General features: G+C 34.1%; 1 protein-coding gene across 7 annotated transcripts in view; it reads right to left on the bottom strand.

The window, feature by feature from the left end:
- Positions 1–15255, bottom strand: part of LOC112009430 (disease resistance protein RUN1) — a 35858-nt gene extending 20603 nt beyond the window's left edge. For 4 of the 7 annotated variants that reach the window (XM_065782812.1, XM_024041766.2, XM_065782843.1 and 1 more), the window contains exons 1-6: positions 15003–15255; positions 13763–13824; positions 8041–8153; positions 7761–7911; positions 6423–6453; positions 151–656 (exon numbers count right to left, since the gene is read on the bottom strand). In XM_065782812.1, the coding sequence (XP_065638884.1) occupies positions 151–626 (476 nt within the window). In that variant the 5' untranslated portion in view covers positions 627–656; positions 6423–6453; positions 7761–7911; ... (1 more) ...; positions 13763–13824; positions 15003–15255. The remainder of the gene's footprint in view (positions 1–150; positions 657–6422; positions 6454–7760; positions 7912–8040; positions 8154–13762; positions 13825–15002) is intronic. The other 3 variants (XM_065782750.1, XM_065782871.1, XM_065782911.1) reach the window with 3 other exon arrangements.
- Between the last annotated feature and the right edge of the window lie 8464 nt (positions 15256–23719).

Here is a 23719-nt window from a genome sequence, read left to right as displayed (position 1 = left end):
TCTAGAAGATACGAAAGGAAAAAAAAAAAAAAAAAGATTCATAATTTGGATAACACTTAGCAATCATAAAAAGTACAAGAATTGTTAGTGAATACCTATGATTATAAACCATTGAAACTCATAAAAAGCACAAGAATTGTCAGTGAATACCTATGATTATAATGTCGACCAGATATATTGGCTGCTTCTCGAAGGGCATTTCTCCATTTTTGTACTTTCTTGTTGTCTATTTTTTTTTCATGTTCAGCTAGAGCCTTCCCGAAATTTCCATTTTGCTTACGTATTTCTGATGGGTCCACCTTGTAGAAAACTGGTATCATCAACTGGTCATTCTTCTTACACTCAACAATCTTGGCAAGCTCATCCAAACACCAAGTGGAGAATGCATAGTTTTCAGAAAATATGATTATTGACATTGTTGAGTTCTCAATGGTTTTGAAAAGGTGTGCAGAAATTTGTGCTCCCCTTGGGAGCTTATCATCGATGAACGTGTGAATACCCCTCGAACGCAAAGCCTCAAACAAATGGCTAACAAAACCATGGCGAGTATCTTCACCTCTGAAACTCAAGAAGACATCAAAGTTTTCGGGTTGGTGGGTGAAAGAGGAAGAGGAGGCTAGAGCCATAAAGATTTATGAGCAAACTGTTGTAAAGATCTGAAAAGATAAGAAAGAAAACTGTGAAGGGGTTGTCAATATTGAAAAATTCTATGAACTATGCAATCTAGAGCAAGTGAGATCAAGATTACATTCGTGTATTTCAAGCAAGCACAGCAAGAACTATAAGAGAAAGAAAGAGGAAAATTGGAAGAAAGAAAATCTTTTATGAAAAATTACATTACTTGATTGAATGAATATTACAATACAAGAACCCAAATATTCAAACTAAATAGGGTACATTGCAAATTACAACTCTAAAAGATTTTACACCCTGAAATTTCTAAATTTGGATTTTATCTCATGAAGTTTAGGAGTGTTTGGATTTTACATTCTTAAATTCTGAAATTTCAGAATGTAAAATTCAACCACCCCCAAATTTAAGACGGTAAAATCCAAATACCCCATAAAGTTTAGAAGGTAAAATCTAAATTCTGAAATATTAAGATGTAAGATCTAAACACCCTTAAATTTCAAGGGTAGAATCCAAATTTTGAAACTTTAAGATGTAAAATCAAAACATTCTGTTAGGTTCTAAAGATTTAGGAATTTAATTATGTATTTAGAACTCTAATGTGTAATGTTGGCAAACCACGATCAAAACAGGTCGTTTAGTCTTTTTTAGGCTTGCCCAAAGATATGCGTTTATGTAAAGTTGGAATTGAGTGGCTGCAGAGAGTATTAGTGACTTTCGGCCTGGCTCGATCAATCGAAGATTAGTCTCGATCGATCGAATCTCGGGCATAATGTTTTTTCTACATAATTTCCAACTCAACCCAAGCCCATTAAGGATTAGGGTTTTAGATCTACTTCTCCCACTATATAAAGGAAACCCTAGCCACATTTTTAGTGTAGCTCTTGTTGCTCATATTGTTATTTTGTGTAAATCTCTTGTGGGATCTAGAGGAGCTTTCCTTTACACATCGCTTAGGGTTTTCAAGGAGGAGATGTTATCTACACCTTGATGATCAACTCAATTGCTGCCATTGGAGCTTAAAGAATAACAAGCGTGGGTGCTTGTATCTTGTGGAGAATTCAAGAAAGAAGGAGTCCGTGGATTCGGAGCTTGCACGTGATCGTGTTAGTAAGTTCTACTGGTGGGTAGCATTAGGAAGTCAAGCGGGGAGTTTGTAAGTCCTTTTGTATGAACTTCGATTCTTTCAAGATAGTGGATTTAAGTTTACCTTGAGGATAGCTAGATCAAATCCTCCCCAAGTTTTTACCGTGTGGTTTCCTGGGTCATCATATCATTGTGTTATTTATTTTTTTGCTGCTTTATATTCTTGATATGATTGTGTGTCTGTGATAAGCTAGACTTGCATAATTTGACTAAATTAATTACTTGGCTAATTAACTAGGTTAATCTGATTAGTTTAAGGGGTCTAAAACCGTTCAAGTGGTATCAGAGCGGGTAGCTCTTTTGTTTTAGATCTTTTGATCTAAGAGCTGATCCTTGAACCCTGTTGTCATGGATAATTTGATGTGTTTTTCTGCTCATGTTTGTGATGCTTTGAATACAAATGACACTATTGTTTCTGTTGATTTTTTTGATGCTTTTGAAACTCTTTGTAAAGAATTATCTAAATCTTTGAAAATTTCTAAGAAATTCAAGGAAGAGTTAAAATTGGCTAATCTTGAAAAAGAGAAATTGATTGTTAGATTAGATGAATCTAATAAAAAGAATGAATTTTTGAGAAATCAAATTTCCTCTCAAGATGAGAAGATGAAAAACTTTGAACAAGAGTTAGTTGAATCTAAAGCTAAAATTGAAAATTAGACTTGTACCAAGCCTGCTGTTGATAACAGAAGTGTTTTTGTTTCTCTTAAGCCTAAAACTGAGAAAATTTATATCCCTCATTTCAAGAGGAATAATAAAGAAAACGCTTATTTTGCTAGGTTAGACAAAGGTAAAAGTTCAGATGTAGACGCTGAAGTTTCTAAACCTAAGTCTAAACCTACTGTTGGAGAGCATAATAAATCTGTTTTTGTACCTACCTATCACCTTTGTGGTGTTGTTGGTCATATTAGACCAAATTGTTCTTCGTTGAGGCAAAAACCAAAATCTGAGAATAGATTTGCTGTTAGGAATACTAATGTTCCTAAATTTGTTCATGTCTGCTACTTTTGTGGTGTCCGTGGTCACATTCGTCCTAATTGTCATAAATTGAAATTTAAGCATTCTGTGTTTCAATCTAGGATATGTGATGATATTTCTCATGCCATAAGTCTAAATAAATTGTTTCATATGCTTTTGAAAAGTTTAAGCTTGTTGGCTTGTGAAAGAAATTTGCAGGATTTTAGTCTTTCTCAGAAGATTTGTGTAATCCCTCTAATACACTCTACTTCTCATGGATTTTCACCTACAAAGCCGAAGACTCGTATTGTATGGGTGAGAAAAGATTCTCTAAGGTGAGTGTTGCTGACTTGTCCCTGATTTAATTCTTTCAATTATTTGTGGACATGTTTCTTTTAGTTTTTGGTTGTCTTATTTTCTTAGGTTGTTTTGTTTTTTTTTTTTAATCCAAAAACATTGAAAATTTTTCAAAAAGATAAAAATATTTTATTTTGAGTCTTGTTTTATTTTTCTTGAGGATTACATGAATTATGATATCTCTCTCTTGATTTAGAACATGCTTGACATTGTGGAGAAACTTGAATAGTATGTTCTAAGCTATTTTTGATTTTGTGTGAGTATGTACTAGTTTGTACATATACTCAATGGTTAATTAAGAAATTGATATTTCTTGTTTGGGTACCTTCTATAGCTTAGTTAAGCATTGTCATACATTACATTTGCATTGTTCATTTAGCATAATATGTGCTTTTTATTTTTGGTCATAAATTTTTAAATCAAAAAGATTTTTGTGTTTTGTATTATAGATCTTGGATTAGAAATCAAGGTTGGCCACCTTATTTTTACATAACATGTTTATGTACTTTGTTTAGTTTTGATGAGTTTATTTATTGCACTTGACTAGTTGAAACTTTGTAGTGCATGTTGTGTGGGAAAGATGTTTGTGGTTTTTGATCACTTTGTCTTGATCTTGAAGTCACATGTCTTTGACTGTCGGACTTGAACCTTTTGAGAAAGGCATAAATAACCATCTCACCACTGTTCACTAGCCAGTCATGAACACCTTAGTGCATATCGTAAGATTCTGTGTTCGAGAAAGTATAGCATATGCACAAAAAGAACATAAGGTGTAGCCTCGGTTATTTGCTTAATGCTTAAAATTGGTGTGTACTATTAGGCTTGTTGCCAACTCACATAATTAAAATTGGTGTGTACTACTAGGCTTAATGTCAATTCACATAACTAAAATCTGTGTGTACATTATGAGGTGAAATTCAAGAAACTTTCATGATTACAAGCTTATGTTCTAGGAGATGTGAGAGTTATATGATGTAACTCTTTAGGTGATAGTCTCTTTTGAATTCTATGTGATGGATTTTGTAGACTTTGTATTTAATCTTTATTCACATATCTCCTCACATGTATCTCAAGTTTTTGCTAGTTGCACACACTATACAAGTTACTTTTTGCTAAGCTTGGTACATTATATTTTGTGTGATTTTGTTGTGGCCATCCAAGATTAAAAGTTCCTTGATTTTAATGCAAAATGTGTTTAATGTTTGCACTTTGGGGACAAATTGATTGAAAATCTTGATTTTGGAAGATCTGGGTTGAATTCAAGTGTTTTTGAAAACTTTTTCGTCTCATACTCATGCATTTTTTTATAAAACAATGTGCTTTGAGGAGTTTCTGCATTAAAATGCTCTATTTTTCAAAAATATGATTTTTCCAAACTTTTTTTCATGCATCATTTGTGTTTAGGATTCATATGCATTGCATTGTTTTTGTATTCATCTTACAATTTTGCAGTCATATCTCTCATTGTTTTCACACATAACATGCATACACTTTACTACATTGGGTACTCAACTTGATCAAAAAAATTGATTGATTAATTTTTAAGCTATGTACTTTTTAGTATATACTATTTTTTATGTGTAAACTACAGAAATATTTTTCTTAAGAGATATGATGGATAATCAATGTGTAAATATTTTCTCTACTCATGCAACTGTTTATGGGTCACATAGTGCCATGTTTGCATTTTATTGAAAGAGAGAATATTTTTTCTTCATGTGCATCCTCAACTTAGTTTTTTTTTTTAAAAAAAAAAAAAACTTGGTTTGTGTCTTTTTATTTATCCCCACCCCCTTTATTTTTCCTCAACACTGTTTTTCCCGAAACTTATTTTGTTTTTCCTATTTTTATAGGGGGAGAATTTTTTTTTAACCTTTGTAGTTCTTAGGGGGAGTTGTTGCTCTTCTTAGAGGGAGTTGTCTCTATTTTCTCTTACTCTGTTGTGTATGTTTTCTGTCTACCTTCTGATTAGGTAGTCTTTGTCAATACGTGACAAAAAGGGAGAGATTTGGAATATGTGTGGAAAATACAAGAATGTTCTGTTTAGGAGGAGTTAACAGTTAACATTATTTTTTATGTATCTAACTTAGGGAGAGAGTTAGTTTGCATATTTGTTGATTTACTATTTTTCTGTTACACGTGTGTTTATTCGTTTTGTTTAGTGTTTCAGGAAATATACAGGTTGATTCAATTGAGCTGCTGTCTACACTTGCAACTGATGGATAGTAGTTAGGATTGGATTTGTTATAATGGGCATTTTTTTGTAAAGGGCTTTTATTTGTAAATTTTGAGCTTTTAATTTGTGTTTTGTCACGGATTGCCAAAGGGGGAGTTTGTTAGGTTCTAAAGATTTAGGAATTTATGTATTTAGAACTCTAATATGTAATGTTGGCAAACTATGATCAAAACAAGTTGTTTAGTCTTATTTAGACTTGCTCAAAGTTGTGCATTTATGTAAAGTTGGAATCGAGTGGCTACAGAGAGTATTAGTGACTTTTGGCCTGGCTCGATCGATCGAAGATTAGACTTGATCGATCGAATCTTGGGCAGAATGTTTTTTCTGTAGAATTTTCAACTCAGCCCAAGCCCATTAAGGATTAGAGTTTCAGATCTACTTCTCCCACTATATAAAGGAAACCCTAGCCACGTTTTTAGTGTAGCTCTTGTTGCTCATATTGCTATTTTGTGTAAATCTCTTGTGAGATCTAGAGGAGTTTTCCTTTACACAAAACTTAGGGTTTTCAAAGAGGAGATGTTATCTACATCTTGATGATCAACTCAGTTGCTGCCACTGGAGCTTAAAGAATAACAAGCGTGGGTGCTTGTATCTTGTGGAGAATCCAAGAAAGAAGAAATCCGTGGATTCGGAGCTTGCACGTGGTCGTGTCAGTAAGTTCTACTGGTGGGTAGCATTAGGAAGTCAAGCGGGGAGCTTGTAAGTCCTTTTGTATGAACTTTGATTCTTTGAAGACAGTGAATTCAAGTTTACCTTGAGGATAGCTAGGTCAAATTCTACCCAGGTTTTTACCGTGTGGTTTCTTGGGTCATCATATCATTGTATTATTTATTTTTCCGCTGCTTTATATTCTTGATATGATTGTGTGTTTGTGATAACCTAAACTTGCATAATTTGACTAAGTTAATCACTTGGCTAATTAACTAGGTTAATCTGGTTGGTTTAAGAGGTCTAAAACCGTTCACATTCTTTTTTTGATAATAAAATCAAAACATTCTTAGATTTTAAGAGTGTAATTTACAATTTGATCAACTAATTACAACAAATAGCAGTGCTATCATGAAATTAGAAAGTATTTATCATAATCCAGCCCAAATACCTGCAATACTTCAGAAGGAAGGCCCAAATACCTGCAACATTCAGAAGGAAGTCATGAACAATTTCCCATAGAGAAGCTTGTAATGATTGGAAAAAATGAAGATTTTCGGGGTGATCCCATGCATTATCACTATGGTCAAGCCTAATTGACAAATTGGTTTGAACATCATTATAGTTTGTTTGTTTGATTGTTTGTTTGTTTTTTTTTTTAATGAAAAACATCATTATAGTTGTCATCTCTCTTCTAACATACTTCTATTTTATGTTACAAGTTTTCTTTTTAGAGCAGTCCCAGCAAACTCGCCAAAAGCCAAAGCATCAAACTCGCTTGTACCTCTGTTTTCTCTAACAGTACCACGCTACATCGTCAAACCAATTTAATATAATATTTATATTTGGTTTTCTCTCTCCTTTGACAGAATTGCTCTCCCACTTGTACCTCTGTTTTCTCTCTTCGAATCAGACCACCACGGCAGAGATCGGAGCTCTCTCTTGATCTTGACGTTGGCCACGACGGAGCTGCTGGTGGAAGCCGCCTTGGTCGTTGTTTGTGAAGGATTGGTTCTGAGTTTTTTTTAATGGGAAACTGGTTCTGTGTCAAGACTAATAAGTTTATTGTTTCAACCCCCCAAAAAAAAAAAAAAAAAAAATATTGTTGTGGATTCGCGACATAAAGAGCAAGGATGAGTCTGTGTTAAGACTAAGTTTGTTGTCATCTTCGGCCATTAATCAAACGGTAAACCCATAGATTGTCGTATGGTATATCCAACAACAATCAAACTTGCTCCCAACGTATGTTGGTTTATTCTGAGTTTCCGTTGGATTATGGCTTGATATGTGATTGATCTAGTTATGGGTATGTGTTTGATGCAAGTCCTGAGAAAAAACATTGGTGATGGACACAGCAGTCTGCAGTGACTTTGAAAAGGAAATTTGGGTTTGCTTTGCTCCGTGTTGTTGCTGAAGTTACAGGAAGAAAGTGATCAGAGGGTGGAAAAAAGAAATTTACTCATTTTTTTTTGGAGGGTGAAAAAATTTGTATTTTGAATATAACAGGGAAACAAATATTAATGCTGATGATGCAGGTGTATGTTTGTTTGTTGAAGCATTAAATGTAGAGATTTTTGAGTTAATTTAGTTTAAATTACGTTGAGACTAATGTGAAAGTTCTTACAATTTCATGTAATGTTCAGTGTAACCCATAGTTGAGCCAAACGATTGTAAACTGGCTTAAAAATTAAAAAAAAAAAAAAAAAATTTGTTTGCACTGTTGCACATCTATATATGTGTTTACACACATATATAATGTAATTAGAAGAAGAAATAAATTGAGAAATACCTAAAAGAGAACAAAGCCTCAAGATGGCTTCATAAAGAGGGAGTAATCCTTGCAGATGTAGAGGTCTTGTTGCAAAGGAATGTTAGAGTTTGAACTTTGGGGACAGTTGTTGATTTTGAAGAAACCACTCAATCTAACATGTCCATATTACCTGTGGTTGTAGAGAATCGGCGAGGAAGTGCTGGAATTAAAAAACACACACACACACACACACACACACACAAAAACAAATAATGATAATAAAATCAAAGAGAAAATTAAGCTTATAATTGATTCATACCTATCTTTTCGTGAGTTATACAATTAGAGAGAGAAATTGGGGGTGTTTCGTGTCTTCAAGCTTCAGGATGAAAGGGTAGTTGCAGTCTTGCAGGTGGAGACGAAGGAGGAGACCTTGATGCCAACAATCAGATAAATAAAATAGGAATAATGAAAAGAGTTGTTGGAGTAATTATCAATCAATTTATGAGAAGAGCCTATAAAGAAATACTGGGTTGAGATTAGGTGCAATATTGTAATTGATGCAATTGCAAGAGGCAAAATTTTAAGTCAATTATAAAATGCCACGTCAAAATTTCGTGGCAAATTCTAAATTAATACATTATTAAATTAATTAAATCAAATGATGACATATGTCATCCAAATTGATATTATATTGGCATATTGAAATTTGCCACGTGTCACTTGACCTATAAGATAAAGATAAATTCTCTATTCAAAGTTTACGGATAATTATATTTACTAAAATAAATAAAATAAAATAAAGATAAAATTTTTATTCAAAATTGATGGATAATTATCTTTATTAAAATAAATAAATAAATAAAATAGGGATAATTATTTATTTTTATTGATTATTATCTTTATCAAAATATGATCTTTATCAAAATAGATAAATAGAGATAATGCAAAATTTGGACCAATCAAAGTCTACTACATCTTTTCAAGCATATCAATTCAAAGTGGAGATTATCTTCTGAAACCATTATAAATAGAGGACATCCCCCCTCATTTTTAATACCAAGTTTTTAAGAAGCGTAAGCTCTGGAGAAATTTTATCTCAAGTATCTTTGAAGAAATTGAAAAACATTCGAAAAACTTGAAAGAACAACAAAGCTAGCTCAAAGCTAGAAATTTATTGTGAAGACCATGCCAGAGATTTATTGTGAAGACCATTCGATCCATCTTCCAACCAAATTGAAGAGAATTTCGCATTTGAGTCAAGACCACAAAGAAGATAAAATCAGAGGAGCACTTTTTTGTAAAAGAATCAAAACAGAAATTGTACTCACTACTTGATTAATACAAAATTATGGGGGTGTTTGGTACTGCAATATTTAAACAACATTACACGTATTTTCACACACTTTTCATTCACATGTATTTTCACAAAATAACAATAACGTTATTAAAAATCTCTTACCAAATGTGCTTTCAATTTGTTTGATTTTCCACTATTGAGAAATTTTGTGTTTACAGCAATAATTATCAATAGTGGACATTGAGAACTGGAGATTTTTTTTTTAATATTAGCTTTTAAATAAATAAATAAATGGAAATAAAAAAAAAAGTAAAAAGTTAAAGTAAAAAAAAGTTAAAGATTTTGTTTTAGCAAACTATTTTAAGGAAAGTTTTACTACATATTTGTAGGAAAATTCTTAGATATTTCCAAAGTACAAAGAAATGGTACTCTCTCCTCTCATATTCATGGTGGACCCTACCGTAAATTTAATAGTGAACCCATCATAAATGTGAGAAGAGGGAACATCATTCTCTCTACTTTGGAAATACCTAAGAATTACTCATATTTGTATGTGGTAATTGTTATATACAGAGGTACCCTGTATACAGCAATTGCAAAACCTTTTCCTTTTGAGGAAACTTTTTCAATTCCTAATTTTTCAAAATAAATAATTAATGTATACCTGGATTCAACTAAAAATAGTAAAATTGTACACTAATAGAGTACTTCTTTGTCAAGAAAAAACATGAAGAAGATAAAAAAAAATATTATTATTATTATTATATTTTTTTTAAAAAAAAAAACTCCTCACTCTTTTTATATACCGTTTAAGGATGAAAACGTAAATATGCTCATATCCCATAAACAAAATTGTAGCTCAGTCCACCGTTTTTGTATACTCATGCCGTTTAATAATTTACTAGCATAATTTTATAGCCAAAAAAAAAAAAAATCTGTCTTTATTTTTTACATATAATTTTTATGGATAAAACTTAGGTGCCGTACAGGGTATGATCCCAGGCCCATTAGGCCTTGGGCCTTGGGCCGAACACTCTCAAAGACCAAAATTGAGCCCAAACCTCATAGTAAGTCCATTTCATTTTAGATGCATGATAGACAAGCCCATACCGGTCAATTATGACTTGCTTGGGGATGTGTTTGCTCGGTATAGCCCATGTCCTCGGCAACTTGGTATTACCTTGGGGAGTATCGCTACCGAGTAATCTTTTGGAGGCAGGAACCAGTTCCAATGCCATCACCACTATTTCGATAGAGCATATCCCTTGTCATGAGTAATCAAATTGGACCACACACACACAAGTGAGACCAGAATGTAATCATGAAACCTCTACCAACCTCAAGCTATAAATAGCAGAAGTGAGTGAAGAGTAAGGGTTGGCAATTATAAGGAGAGAGAGAGAGAGAGAGAGAGAGAGAGAGAGCTAGTACCACCAAGAGGGAGAACAACCTTGAGAGGAAAGAAAGGGAATTCGTGAGAGCTAGTACCACCAAGAGGGAGAACAACCTTGAGAGGAAAGAAAGGGAATTCGTGAGAGCTAAGGGGTGTCATTGGGGCGCTTTGCAAGGAACTACCCTTAGTAGGAAATTCTAACCCCACTATACAAATAAGTTGTGAGCCCAATTCTAAGCCTGGTCCATTAGGCAGAAGTTGGGTACACACAATTGGTGCCGTCTGTGGGAATCTTCTAAATAGCTGTAGTTTTGCTGGGGTTTGTGTGAGAAAGATTTCTGGGAGACATTTGGAAAGTTACGCCGAAAGTGGCTTTGGTGGATCTTCACGGGGCTCTAGTTGGCGAGAAAGGAGGCACAAGAGAGATGAAGACCACATATATGAGCAAGAAGAAGATCATTCTAGCCCAGGGGAGGGGTCGCTTCATACCTACTGATCAATGTCAGGCGCCTTTGGGCATGAATGTTTTGACATGAGGGATGAAGAACTCGAACGCTTGTGTAGATTGGTAAGGGATTTGAAGTTGGAGGCAAGAGGTTGGCATCGGAAAAGAGACCGCGAAGAGCGTATAGAGGGGTCAGCAAGTGTGGGGGGTAGCTATGGAGAGGTGTCCCATCAATCTGGTTCCCATCGACACCGGGATCAGTCTCAGGAAAATGCAAACAGAGACTCGATTTCCCCAGAGGGGCGACGACCCCAGAATGCTGCCATGGATGCTATGAGCTGAGCATTGCGTAGAGCTGCTCAATCATCGTTCTCAGGAGATATCGAACGAGAACCGATGCCAAGCAAATTTACTAGACCTCCATTTAACTCTTATGACGAGAAGACAGATGTGGTAGAGCATGTAAGCCATTATGTCTAGATGATGTCTTTGCATAATCATAACGACGTGCTGATGTGTAAGGTGATTCCTTCAAGTCTTAGGCCCACTACTTTGGGGTGGTTCAATGGGTTGAGAAAGGGCTCGATTCATAGTTTTGTTAAGCTGATTCAAGAGTTTAGGGTCCGGTTTATGACCTGTAGCCTGGTACCGCAACTAGTGGATGCATTGCTATCTATAAAGATGGGAGCCAAGGAAACTCTTCGCAGTTACACTAGCTGGTATTAGGAACTGTACAATTTGAGATCAGTGGGGGTAATGAAAGAATCGCAGCAAGCACTTTCTAGTTGGGATTGCCCGAGGATTTTGAATTACGAGATTCGCTGACAATGAGGCCTCCCGAGGATATGAGGCAGTTGATTAGGCGTATTGAAGAGTATAAAAGGTTATAGGTCGATCGGCAGCAAAACAAAGGCAAGACTTCGATCATGAGTCAACCTCGACAAGGGGGTTTTCAGTTAAGGCCTCGGAAGGACTTGAGAATCCATAAACCGGGCGCTCAAGCAGGGGAAGTAAACGTGACGTTCAAGGAGCCAGTGCACAGAATTGTGGATCGAATTAAGAACGAACCATTCTTTTAGTGGCTGTACAAGATGGGGGCTGACCCATCGAGAAGAAATCAGAATTTGTACTGCACTTATCATAGGGATAAAGGGCATACCATCAAACAGTGCAGGGTGTTGAAAGACCATTTGGAGCAGTTAGTAAAGGTGGGGTACTTAAAAGAGTTTGTTGTGGACCCAAGAAATCAAGAGACCGGACAGGTTACCTGTTACGCCCCAAACCCGATACTTGAATTTGTGACCATGACGGGCATGCTAATATCAAGCCTAAACCTGATATTAACAAGAACCAACTTAACTTTTACAAAACTTTCACAAAAGCTTTTACAAAAGCTTCCCTCTTTATTTAAATCCTTGTTTCTTTACCTAAAAGATATAACTTTTCACTTGACATTCAGAACATCTACACTGTACTCAAAGAATAACATAATCTACCAATTACTCAAATTCTAAATTCCACATAATACATCTCTTAGTGCGCTGAGGTACACAATTTTCATTAGATCCTAAAATACACAATACTACAAAGCTAAACATCAAATTGCTAATTTAAGATCTATACATATAAAACTAAAACTAGCTCCTTCCAAAACTCGACTAAGGCTCCCTCTGATCCAAAATAAAACCTACTAACTGAAAGAGTGGAAGGGGTGAGCTACACAGCTCAGTAAAGGTAAGATATATGAGAATTTAATAAGGATGCATGTAAATCAATTCATTTCATTTTATCAACGTTTAGATAGGAGAACATCTTTTCATGCATAGTATTTTATACTATTTATAATAATAACTTATACGCTTTTCGTAGGAAAATAATTGTTTTCCCTTTTCTTATCAGAATAATTTTACCAAAAGCTTTCAGATTGAATTTCTTTCATTTCTTACAAAGTCACCATATATACATATTTCATTACAAAATAATCATTTTAATTTAAATCAGATAATCGGTAACTTTGTCTTAAACTGGAAACATCTTAAAGAATAATAAAACTTTCCTTCATAAACTTCTTCTCGTAAAATATTATAACTCTCATAATCATAAAACTTAACGTTTCATAAATAAAAACAAATATTTGATAACTTCTTAACATAAACTTGTACTTTCATCAGAAACTTTATCTTTATAACACAACAGAACTTTAGAAACTTTTATCTTTAATGAACAGCTTTCTTTTCATCAGAAACTTTTTCTTTTCATGAGAGTTTTTACTTTTCACAATGCATTTAAACAAAATAATTCTCTCATGATTAATAACATAATATAGTTGTTCATAAATAACTTATTGGTTAGTCCATAGCTGATAAATCTGTACTTATTTAGGAGGCTTCTAGCACCACGGTACTAGGCATCTAGCATTCCCCACAATGTCAGGTATTCTCGGGATCACATCATAATAAAAACTTTCAACCATGGGGGTAGGTTGACTTCCTCTACAAGTTGGCTGTAACCAACCAGGGCGGGTACAACAGAGCCAGTCCCACTTAATGGCCAATCAGAGAACATTTTCCATGGAAAACTAGCAATTAACCCCTACTGACAGAGTTTAGATCACCAAAGGACATAACCCGAAAACATTTCATACTTATACATCATACTAAAATTCATAATTTGCATAACATTTCATTATAAAAGCATTTCCATTGTTTTATTCATCATGTTCGTGGAATTAGTAATAGCATCCATATGCTTAAATCATATACATAGGGTTTCGAAAGCCCACGAATATATCTTTGTCTGAATAATGATTATATGCCATATCTCTAATAAAAAACTTTTTAATGCATAATATACTTTAAAATAACCTCATGGCTTATCAAATACTCGTATAACTTATCCCTTACCTGAAAGTAGAGGAATCGAGAACCTAGTGTCGAAGGAGCTTAGACCTAGCGACTGGTAACACCTAAACCAAAATCAAAGCTTATTACTATCAATTACTCCTTTTCATAACTTACACATTCATCTCAAAGTCTATCTCATATAACCAAGGAAATCCTAGTCCCACCTCAACGAGATTCCCACAAACACAAAATACATTCATCAAACAACATGATGTACCAAATCATAGAAAAATCAGTGTTTTAATGTTCATATTCAGATCATGTAAATCAGCTTTGCAATAAATTCAGAATGTGTTTGAGATTGGAAGCAATGGTGCGTGCATAAACTTACACAAGGCAACATACAAAATTTATCCATGATCTAGACATATCAAAAGATAAGCATATTAAATTATAGCTCAAATCATTTACCCTAACTTTATAATTAAATCCTTAAAGTTAGGCATGTTCTTTACTGTTCACTGTTTCATTCCAGCAGCATACACTTAAATTATAAAATACAAATGAGCTATCAATAATATCCAAACTTCATGAAATTTTACAGAGAAACTCCCCTGCATGTATATTATATACCATAAAAATTTTGGAGTTAAATCATAAAAATATTATTTACTAAAAATCATAAAATACAGCATACTCAAATCTGTCCTGACAGAATTTCATGCAACTTAGAAATTAAACCATTATTTTTATATTGATCCAAATTTTGTGGGACCACTTCCATAACAACTGTATGTGTCTTAGATTTCATAGGAAATAACCCTAGCATCCAAATTCACTGTATACAATTTAATACATAATTTATCATGCATAAACACAGAATCTGTCACAGAGGCAGTTTTGAAACATTTTCTTGTAAATTCACAAACAATTATCAAAGGATGGTATTTTCATATGGGGATTTTTATGCACTCATTAGACATGTTAGAAAATACTTATATATGGTCATTTAACCATTTAGAGCAAAATTAAATACAACAAAAATCCCAGTAATAACATGAATAGTACTCATCCTAACTTTTTCTCACTTCCTTAATCATACACAATCCTTAATTAGTAAAAACCCTAAGCTACTTTCAACAAATCACCAACACAATTTCAAAGCTTCTTAAAACAGCATATATATATATATATATACTTACAAATTCATGATTTCCTAATTTCACAAACCACAAATACCATTACTAAAATTCTTTAAAGAAATCATGGATTCTAAGGTGAGAGTAGCTAGAACCCTTACCAAGTTTATGGTTCTTGAGGGAAATTAGAGGTAGAGCGCTTGAGAGAGATTTCTTTCTTTTGGTGTTGGAGCCGTGGGCATGAGAAGGAGGGAGCTTCTTGATTATTCTATTGGCTTGGAGAGAGTCAAGTAAGAGATAAGATGGAGATTTATCTTTCTTTGGTGTGTGGACCCATGAGTTTGACAAAAGGAACTCAAGAGAGCTTCCTAGCTCTTTCCTTATGAGAAAAGAGAGTAAAGTGAGGGGAGAAATTTCAGATTTTCTTCTTGGACCCGTGGGAATAGGGAGGGAGAGTTTCATGAAATTTCTAGTTACATTGAAAAGTCAAAGAAGAGATTTGGTGGAGTTTTTTCATTGCATGGCACTTTGGTACTAGGTGTGTTGAATTTCCATTGGTTGCATGTGGGTGGAATTTCTACTATAATATCTCACGCATCATGCATATTTAAAACACCAACAACTATATATGTATATATCTCATAACTTAACCACTTAATATAGTTTTGAACATACTAAGTATATATTTATAATACAACTACCATTCCATTATTTATAATCTTTACAATTCTTATTCAAAAGTATTATAAAATAATATGCTTATTAAATACTCTTATATTACTTATAGAAATAAAGTGGCTTAAAATAATAATTAATCACTTGAACACATAGGTTAACTATAAAATTGGGACGGGTTGTTACATTACCCGACCTTGGGGGAATCCTCTTCCACCCCCTTTAGGAGTGATAAAGGTCATCCATGCTACTTCAAGGGGTACCCTAGTGACCTGGAGGAAAGGGGAACTGGCAGTGGTTCTGGTGGAGAGTTGTCAGGACGAGCAACCCTCCAAGAAGAAGTTGAAGTTTACTCGGGAGCCCATTGCCTTTAATGATGATGATCTGAAAGGAACGATCCAGCCACACGACGACGCTTTGGTGGTTACAGCTCGAATAAATGGTTTTATAGTGAAGAGGGTGTTGGTAGACCAAGGAAGTGGTGCCAAAGTGATGTATCCTGACCTGTTCAGAGGGCTTGGTTTGAAGAATGAAGATTTGTCTTAGTATGATACACCCCTAGTTGGGTTTGATGGTCAGATGGTGATCTTGGAGAGGCAAATTTCGCTCCCTGTGAACATGGAAGACAAGGAAGTAATGGTGACCTTTATAGTGGTCAATTCGTTTTCTCCGTATACGGCGATTCTCAGAAGGCCATGGATTCATGCTATGGGAGCAGTTCCGTCTACCTTGCATGTTAAGGTTAAATTCTGTACTTAGCACGATAATAATATACTAAGGGAAAACCAGCAAGTGGCCAAACAATGCTTGGTGGTCGCTGTTAACTGGGAGATTAAGCAGAAGGAATCAGTCGAGGAAGTCCCCTTATAGCAATTACAAGAACCCCAAGAGGAAATGGGGGCTAGCTATGCCGAGGATTTGATAAGAGTGAAGATATTTCCGGATGGGGAAAAGAGTTTAGATATAGGAGTGGGTATGTAAGACAAAGACAGGGTGGAGATGCTGTTATTGCTTATACAGAATGTAGATGTATTTACTTGGAGCCTGTACGAGGTGCCTGAGGTAGACCCCGAATTTATAGTTCACAGGCTCAATGTGGATCCATTATTTCTTCCTAAGAAGTAGAAGCCAAGAAGGTCGGCTAAAAAGCACGTCGAGGCAGTCAAGAAAGAAGTTAAGAGGTTGAAAGAAGCAGGGGCAATAAAGGAGGTTTTCTTCCCAAAATGGCTAGTGAACACCGTGGTGGTGAAAAAGAAGAATGGGAAATGGAGGGTTTGTGTAGATTTCACTGATCTAAACCAAGCATGTCTGAAGGACCCATTCTTCGTGCTAAAGATTGATCAGCTGGTAGATGCAACGTACAAGCACCCGAGGATGAGTTTCCTAGATGCTTTTCAGGGTTACCATCAAGTTGCCCTAACTGTCGAGGACCAGGAAAAGTCCGCGTTCATTTCTCCTGATGCTAATTACCACTAAACCGTGATTCCATTTGGCCTAAAGAATGCAAAAGCCACCTACCAATGAATGATGAAAAGGATGTTTAGGGATAAGATAATTGGTGTTGGATCTAGTGATGCACTTGAAATTAGGCTTTTTTCTCTTTTTATTTGGAAAAATGCAAAAACACATGCTGAACTTCTAGGTCAAAATCAAACTAACCTCCTATCCTTCCAATGTGAAATTATAAACCCCTAAACTCTAAGAAATTGGCCAAATTGACCCTTTTGCTATCATTCCATTGATTATTGGCAGAACACTATCACACTCTGTGCACATGACAGCATTTCAATAAACATGTCTTTTTAAATTCAAATATAATTTTAAAAAATTGCTTAAAAATTTTTCTTCCTTTCTTCGTCTTCCTCCATCTGGTGCCACCATGGCCCAATTTTAAAACCACCAACAACCACCACCCTCTATGGCCAACTAGTTGCTAAACAACCACCATTCTCTAACCCAAATTTCTCCCTTGCCCAAATCCTCCCACACCAAACACCACACCACACAAAACTAACCAAACCACACCCCCATAGCAGCACATCACTGAATAATCACACCCACAGCAACAACACCACCACCACACCAATTTTAGCCACGCTCTATTGTCTCACCAATCAAACCCACAAACACCATGTCCAAAACCATCACGCCCAAGACTCGTCCACCGACGCAGAGACGAAGAGAGGAGGTGATGGAGCGGCATACAACGCCATTTCTGCCCATGATTCTAGAAGCTACTTTGTTCAATCTCCCTGCCATTTTCCTTTCTTTTTTGTTCTTTTTCCCCTGATTTGCTTGTTTCTCTACTCTCTAGTACCAAACACTCGCTTTTCTTTTCTAGACACTTATCAATAAGTCTTTCAATTCCACAAATTGGATGTAAATCACAAGAATCCAATATATCTATGACATACTTCTTAAGAAATCCCTTAAAGAAACATGCAATATCGAGGAAAATATCTTGTTCAGATTCATCTAATCCTTCATAACTTATTTCCAATACTTCTTGAATTTCTTTTTTAGGAGTTCTTTGATACTTATCTATTGCGCTTTTCCATTCACGTTTAGTTCTTCCACACAAATCAGCATCTATTATTTTTAGAGCTAATGGAAGTCCCTTGGTATATTGTATAACTTGGTTTGCCAGCTACAAATAATCTTCTTTGGGTTCTTTGCTTTTGAAGGCATGCATACTAAAGAGTTCAAGAGCTTCATCTTGATTTAATTCCTCAACCTTGTGCATTGAAAAACATTTTCCAAGAGTAGCTACCAAGTGTATGTCTCTGGTTGTTATAATGATTTTGCTTCCCGAAGTAAACCAATCACATCTGCCAAGCAAATTTTCTATATGGACCCACTTATCCACATCATCAAGAACTAAAAGAATCTTCATTAAACAAAGTCTTTCCTTTATCATATTGATTCCTCTCCATTTGTTGCCCACCTTTAAATTTGTATCCCTTGAAATCTCAAAAAGAAGTTTCTCTTGTAATTCGATTACACCATCATTTGTCCCTGACTTTTCTCTAAAATTTTCTAGATAACAAAATCCCTCAAAACGATCACAAATTCTATTAAAAATAGCTTTTGTGATTGTTGTCTTACCTATTCCACCAGGACCATAGATCCCTATCATTTGAGCATCATTTGATTCAATATCTAAAAGAATAGACTTTATACGATTATCTATTCCAACAGGGTATTGAGCAACAAATAATGATATGTGATTTAATTTCAACTTTGAATCTTCAACAATACTTTGGATACAGTTGAACTCACTGCAACTATCATTCACATAACAATAAAAAAATATAACGAGTTAGACTAGAAAATAAAAATATGAAGATAAACCATATTTAAGATGTTTGGCGTGTGCATTAAATTTGAAATGTTGACAATTAAAGTAAGTGGCGTGTACTGATTTATAAATCTAAAACTATCATTATGTTAGCACCTCTTTTTTTTTTTTTTGTTAGGTAAGTTTTTTTTGGCTTTTAGGCATAGTTATCCAAAAATATTAAGCATTAAACCGTCAAGGCAATGGTATGGTGGTTCATTGGTTCAACAATTGTGTCATTGGCTCAATTTAGATAAATAATTTATTTATTTATTTATTTAAAATAAAAAAATGAGGATACTATAATAAAAAAGAAAAAAGAAAGAAACACCAAAACCGCCCACAAAAAGGCATAATCGCACCGCACTGCAAGTAACAGTGCACTGCACTGCATAGTGCAGTGTAGTTTGCGATTTTATAACAAGAAAACTGCACCACACCTTTTCTATATATTAACATATTTATTTTTTTAATATTAAAAATATTATTAATAGTTTAATAACCCTAGTTTTCAAAAATAAAAGTTTAATAACCCTAGTGGCTAGTTGCTAAGGTATTAAATTATTATAATATTAAATACTATTATTAATAATTTAATACTTGTTGCGTATAGCATTAGATGGACAGACTACCCTTTTTTTTTTTTTTTTTTTGTGTTCATATTCATTTAAACAATTTCTTGTTGGGTTTACAATTAGTGAACGTTTGGATAAAGTTGAAAAGCTCTTTTCAGCTGCATCCCACGTTTTCTAATGGGTCCTGTGCACTGTTCACGGGACCCGCAAGTACTTTTTTCATCAAAAACAACTTCAAAACTGGGTCTCACTACATTATTCACACATTTAAATTTATTTTGCTAGTGTTTTTAATTTTCAGCAATAAGCAATATCCAAACACACCCTTAGTACTTCTTTTGAATTTGTAATTCATGTCATACTTTGCTTTAGACTTGTTTACATTATGGTTTTGATAATTGAAACTTGAAATTAGTAGGCATGACTAGCATTTCTTTGAGTCTAAGTAATTCTTTTTTGCTTTGTACTTGGTGTTTCACATAAACTCCTTACTTCATACTCTTGATCTAGAGTGAATATCATTAGATTTTGACAATTAAAACATTTAAGTTGCTTGCCACTGTACCTTGTTCAAACTACTTGACTTCATTTAAATGTTTGATGTATACCTAAGAATCTAAGATAGTGATATTACTAATATATGTTGAATTGTATGGTGATATATGTTGAATTTTTATATTGTAGGTGTATTATTAGTTGAGATAGTGATATATGTTCAATTTTTGTTATATACCAAGTGTATTATAGTTTTTGAAAACAAAACTTTGGGTTAGCCCAAACCAACCTAGCAAGTGTTGATTAAGAAAACCAGCCTAAAATAAAGAAAAACTAGCACAATAGTTTAAAACTTGGCCCAAAACAAAGGGAAAAAAAATCAGTTTTGAACTATGCAGAAAAAACCCAAAATTTGAAAAATATATCGGCTTCAAACCATTCAAATCGCGCACATCTTATACACCAGACCGCATATGTAACCGTAAGAATGAAGTACACGGCAGTTATGGTTTTGCCTAATTATATCTAATCTCTCTTTTTTTGGATGTGAATATTTTATCCCTCTGATATCTGAATCTCAGTGCTTGGTTGATTAGCTTGATTTGATAATATAAGTTGTGAAGAAAATAGAAAGAGGGCAGAGATGAGAGAGCTCCACACAGTCCACACTCCAGAGTCTTCGAAAACAGAAGAGAGAAGCAGACTCCATCTTTCTCTTTCTCTCTTTAACAAAGCTAAAAGTAATATTTTATTATAAATAATAGTTGTAAGTCTTGTGACTAACACTGTAACACATCACCCATTGGCCATGTTCTGTTCTGTGCATTTGATAGTGTTTTGTCTGTTAGTGTCTTTTAAAAAATGAAAGAGATTTATTATTATTTTTTGGGTAAATAATTAAAATTGACCTTTGAAACAAAATAGAAAATGAGCTTTTGTCAAACGCTATGATTTTATTCATTGAAAAGGATATTGTTGCGACAATTAGTACGGATTCAATCATAGATGATTTTGAAGATTTAAAAAAAAGTAAGTTCCATTTTCATAAATAATTGTATTGTAATATATTAAAAAGTAATAATTTTGTGTATTTGTATTTGTTGATAGTTTATTATTACTAAATGAATGTTTATTTGGAGTTTCATAATTTTTTTTTTTAATACTTTCGCCCCCCTAATTTCAAATCGTGGCTCCATCTTTGTTTGTACCTTTTGACTTCTTTGTGCTCCTTTGCATAAAGTAGCTTTATTTATAGAAATTCTTCTTATTTATCAAAAAAATATTTAATCAATATCAAAAGTGAGTTGTGATATCTATTGAACACTTCCCACTTACCATAATAGTTAATTTTCACTGTTGGCATTCTATTCCTTCTCGTGCACTTTGACATGCTCGTCTTGGTCACACACTTTCTTTCGGGTACAACACTTGGCTTCTAGAGGTTTATTATGTTCAGTGTCCAAAGAAAATTTTGATTGTGTTTCATGCTAGTTAGGAAAACAACCAGCTTTGCCTTTTAATACTAGTGAATCAATGTCCACTGATATCTTTGATCTAATTCATTCTAATGTCTTAGGGCCTTCCTCTATCTCTAGTATTGGTGGATCTCGATATTTTATTGTCTTTGTTGATGATTATTCTCGTTATAGCTGTATTTTTCATATGAAATATCTTTTTGAATTATTGCAAGTCTATTGTAATTTTGCAAAAATGGTTGAAACTCAAATTTCCAAATACATCAAAAATTTTCAATTTGATAATGCTCTTGAATATACTCAATATGTTTTCCAAGCTATTTTGCATTCCTATGGCACTATTCATCAACTAACTTTTCAAGGAACCTCTCAGCAAAATAATAGAGCATAATAAAAACTTTGTCATATTCTTGATGTTGAGTTAAAATGAATTGACCCATTGCAATTAATTAATTAATTACCCAAATTAATTAATTAGATCAAATTTCATGCAATAGCATGGCAGCACAAACAAATCACCAAATTATCTAAATGCAGCGGAAAATAAATTTGATACAGGTGATTTATTTACGAATGGGAAAACCACTAAGGCAAAACCCCACTGGATGATTTTAAGATCACCACTCCCAAGAATCCACTCTTATCAATTACAAGTGGTTACAAGTATAATGAATCTTACCAAACCCTTTGGCCTATCCCGAAATACCAACCTATAATTGAACCCTTACCCTAATATCCAATTAGACTTATATTGTAGCGACAATCTTTCCCTTGATGCATGAATCCCGGTATGTGACTAACCAATGTGCACGGATCCCAGTACGTGACTAACTCCAGCAACTTGAAGAGGTTGTTAGATGTAAATTCCTTCAGTTCATCAACAATGAAGATTTGGAAGCTCCTTGGTCGCAAAACCCTGGGCGTAAAGACACAGTAGCTTCTTCAGAGAGAATAATGATCTAGGCCACTATCTGCATATGCAACGGCCTTTAAAATAAGCCTTATATATGTCTAGGGTTGTGAGAAAAGAAACTCTATACAAATATTTTAGCATGGGCCGAAAATCAGATCTGTAAGTTCTAATTTCGTAAGTCTCAACAGAAACAGCTCCTGTCAAACTTCGACTATAAACCTTAATAGAAGTCTTTCTGTCAAGATTGCTATCGAGATTTAATAAACAACTTTTCTTTACTTGTTTCTTGATTAGATCTTCATGACTTTAACACTTGACTTGAACAACATGTTTCTTGAAATCTTAAACCCATTCTAGATCTACCTAATTACAAGTAAAGTACATTTTGTTAAAGAATTAGCCAATTACATAAAATATGTCTCTAACACTTGACACTGTTTGTGCTCTCCTTCTCTCTACCAAAGTTCCTACTCCTTTTTGGGGCGAAGCTGCTTTTCATGTTGTTCATACTATTAATTGTATTCCTAACCCTGCCATCCAAAATCAAACTCCATATGAATGCCTTTTTGAGTCACCTTTAGACTATCACCACCTTCGCTCATTCAATTCTGCCTGTTTCGTTCTTCTTCAGCTGTATAAACATAACAAACTTGAGCCTCAATCTAGACTTTGTTGTTTTCTTGGCTTTGGCAAAACTCAAAAGGGGTATCGATGATATGATCCTATTTCTCATCGTCTTCGTATCTCCTGCAATATTGTCTTTTGGGAACATCACTCCTTTGTCAAGCTCTCTCACTTCCATGCCTCCTTATCTACCTCCTTATTTCTTCGTTGTATCAACAAATGCACTATTTTGCTTCTCTTATATGTAGATGATATGATTATAATTGGTGATAACCTTAGTGGCATTCGAGAGCTTAATGATTTTCTCAGTCAGCAATTTGAGATGAAAGATCTTGTACATCTTATTTACTTCTTGGGTCTTGAAATCACTCATTCTAAAGCAGGGACGGAACCAGGATTTATACCTGGGGGGGGGGGGGCCAAAGCTTAAAACCAAAAAAAAATTTATGAAAATAAAAACTAAAATCTATTTCATATTCAACTAAATACTACATACAAAATAAGTATTTTTTAAACATTTCATACTATAAAACACATCAACAAAGTATAACATACAAAATAAGTGTTTTTTATTTTGTGTACGATTTTTGTTTAGTCCATATTTATTTTTTTATTTTGTTTATGTAGTTAAAGGGGCATAAATTTTATTTATTTATTTATTTTCTTGTAGGTCAATATCTAAATATTTTAGAGGATGAGAGACAAATATATATATATATATATAGGCAAATCTTAATCTTTTTATAATAGTTTTTTTTTTTTAATTGGGGGGGGGGGGGGGGGG

Source organism: Quercus suber, unplaced genomic scaffold (assembly GCF_002906115.3).
Source record: "Quercus suber isolate HL8 unplaced genomic scaffold, Cork oak 2.0 scaffold_2, whole genome shotgun sequence".
NCBI classification, from domain to species: Eukaryota; Viridiplantae; Streptophyta; class Magnoliopsida; order Fagales; family Fagaceae; genus Quercus; species Quercus suber.
The sequence above is the reverse complement of the archived record's forward strand: the minus strand, read 5'-3'. Positions and strand labels throughout refer to the sequence as shown.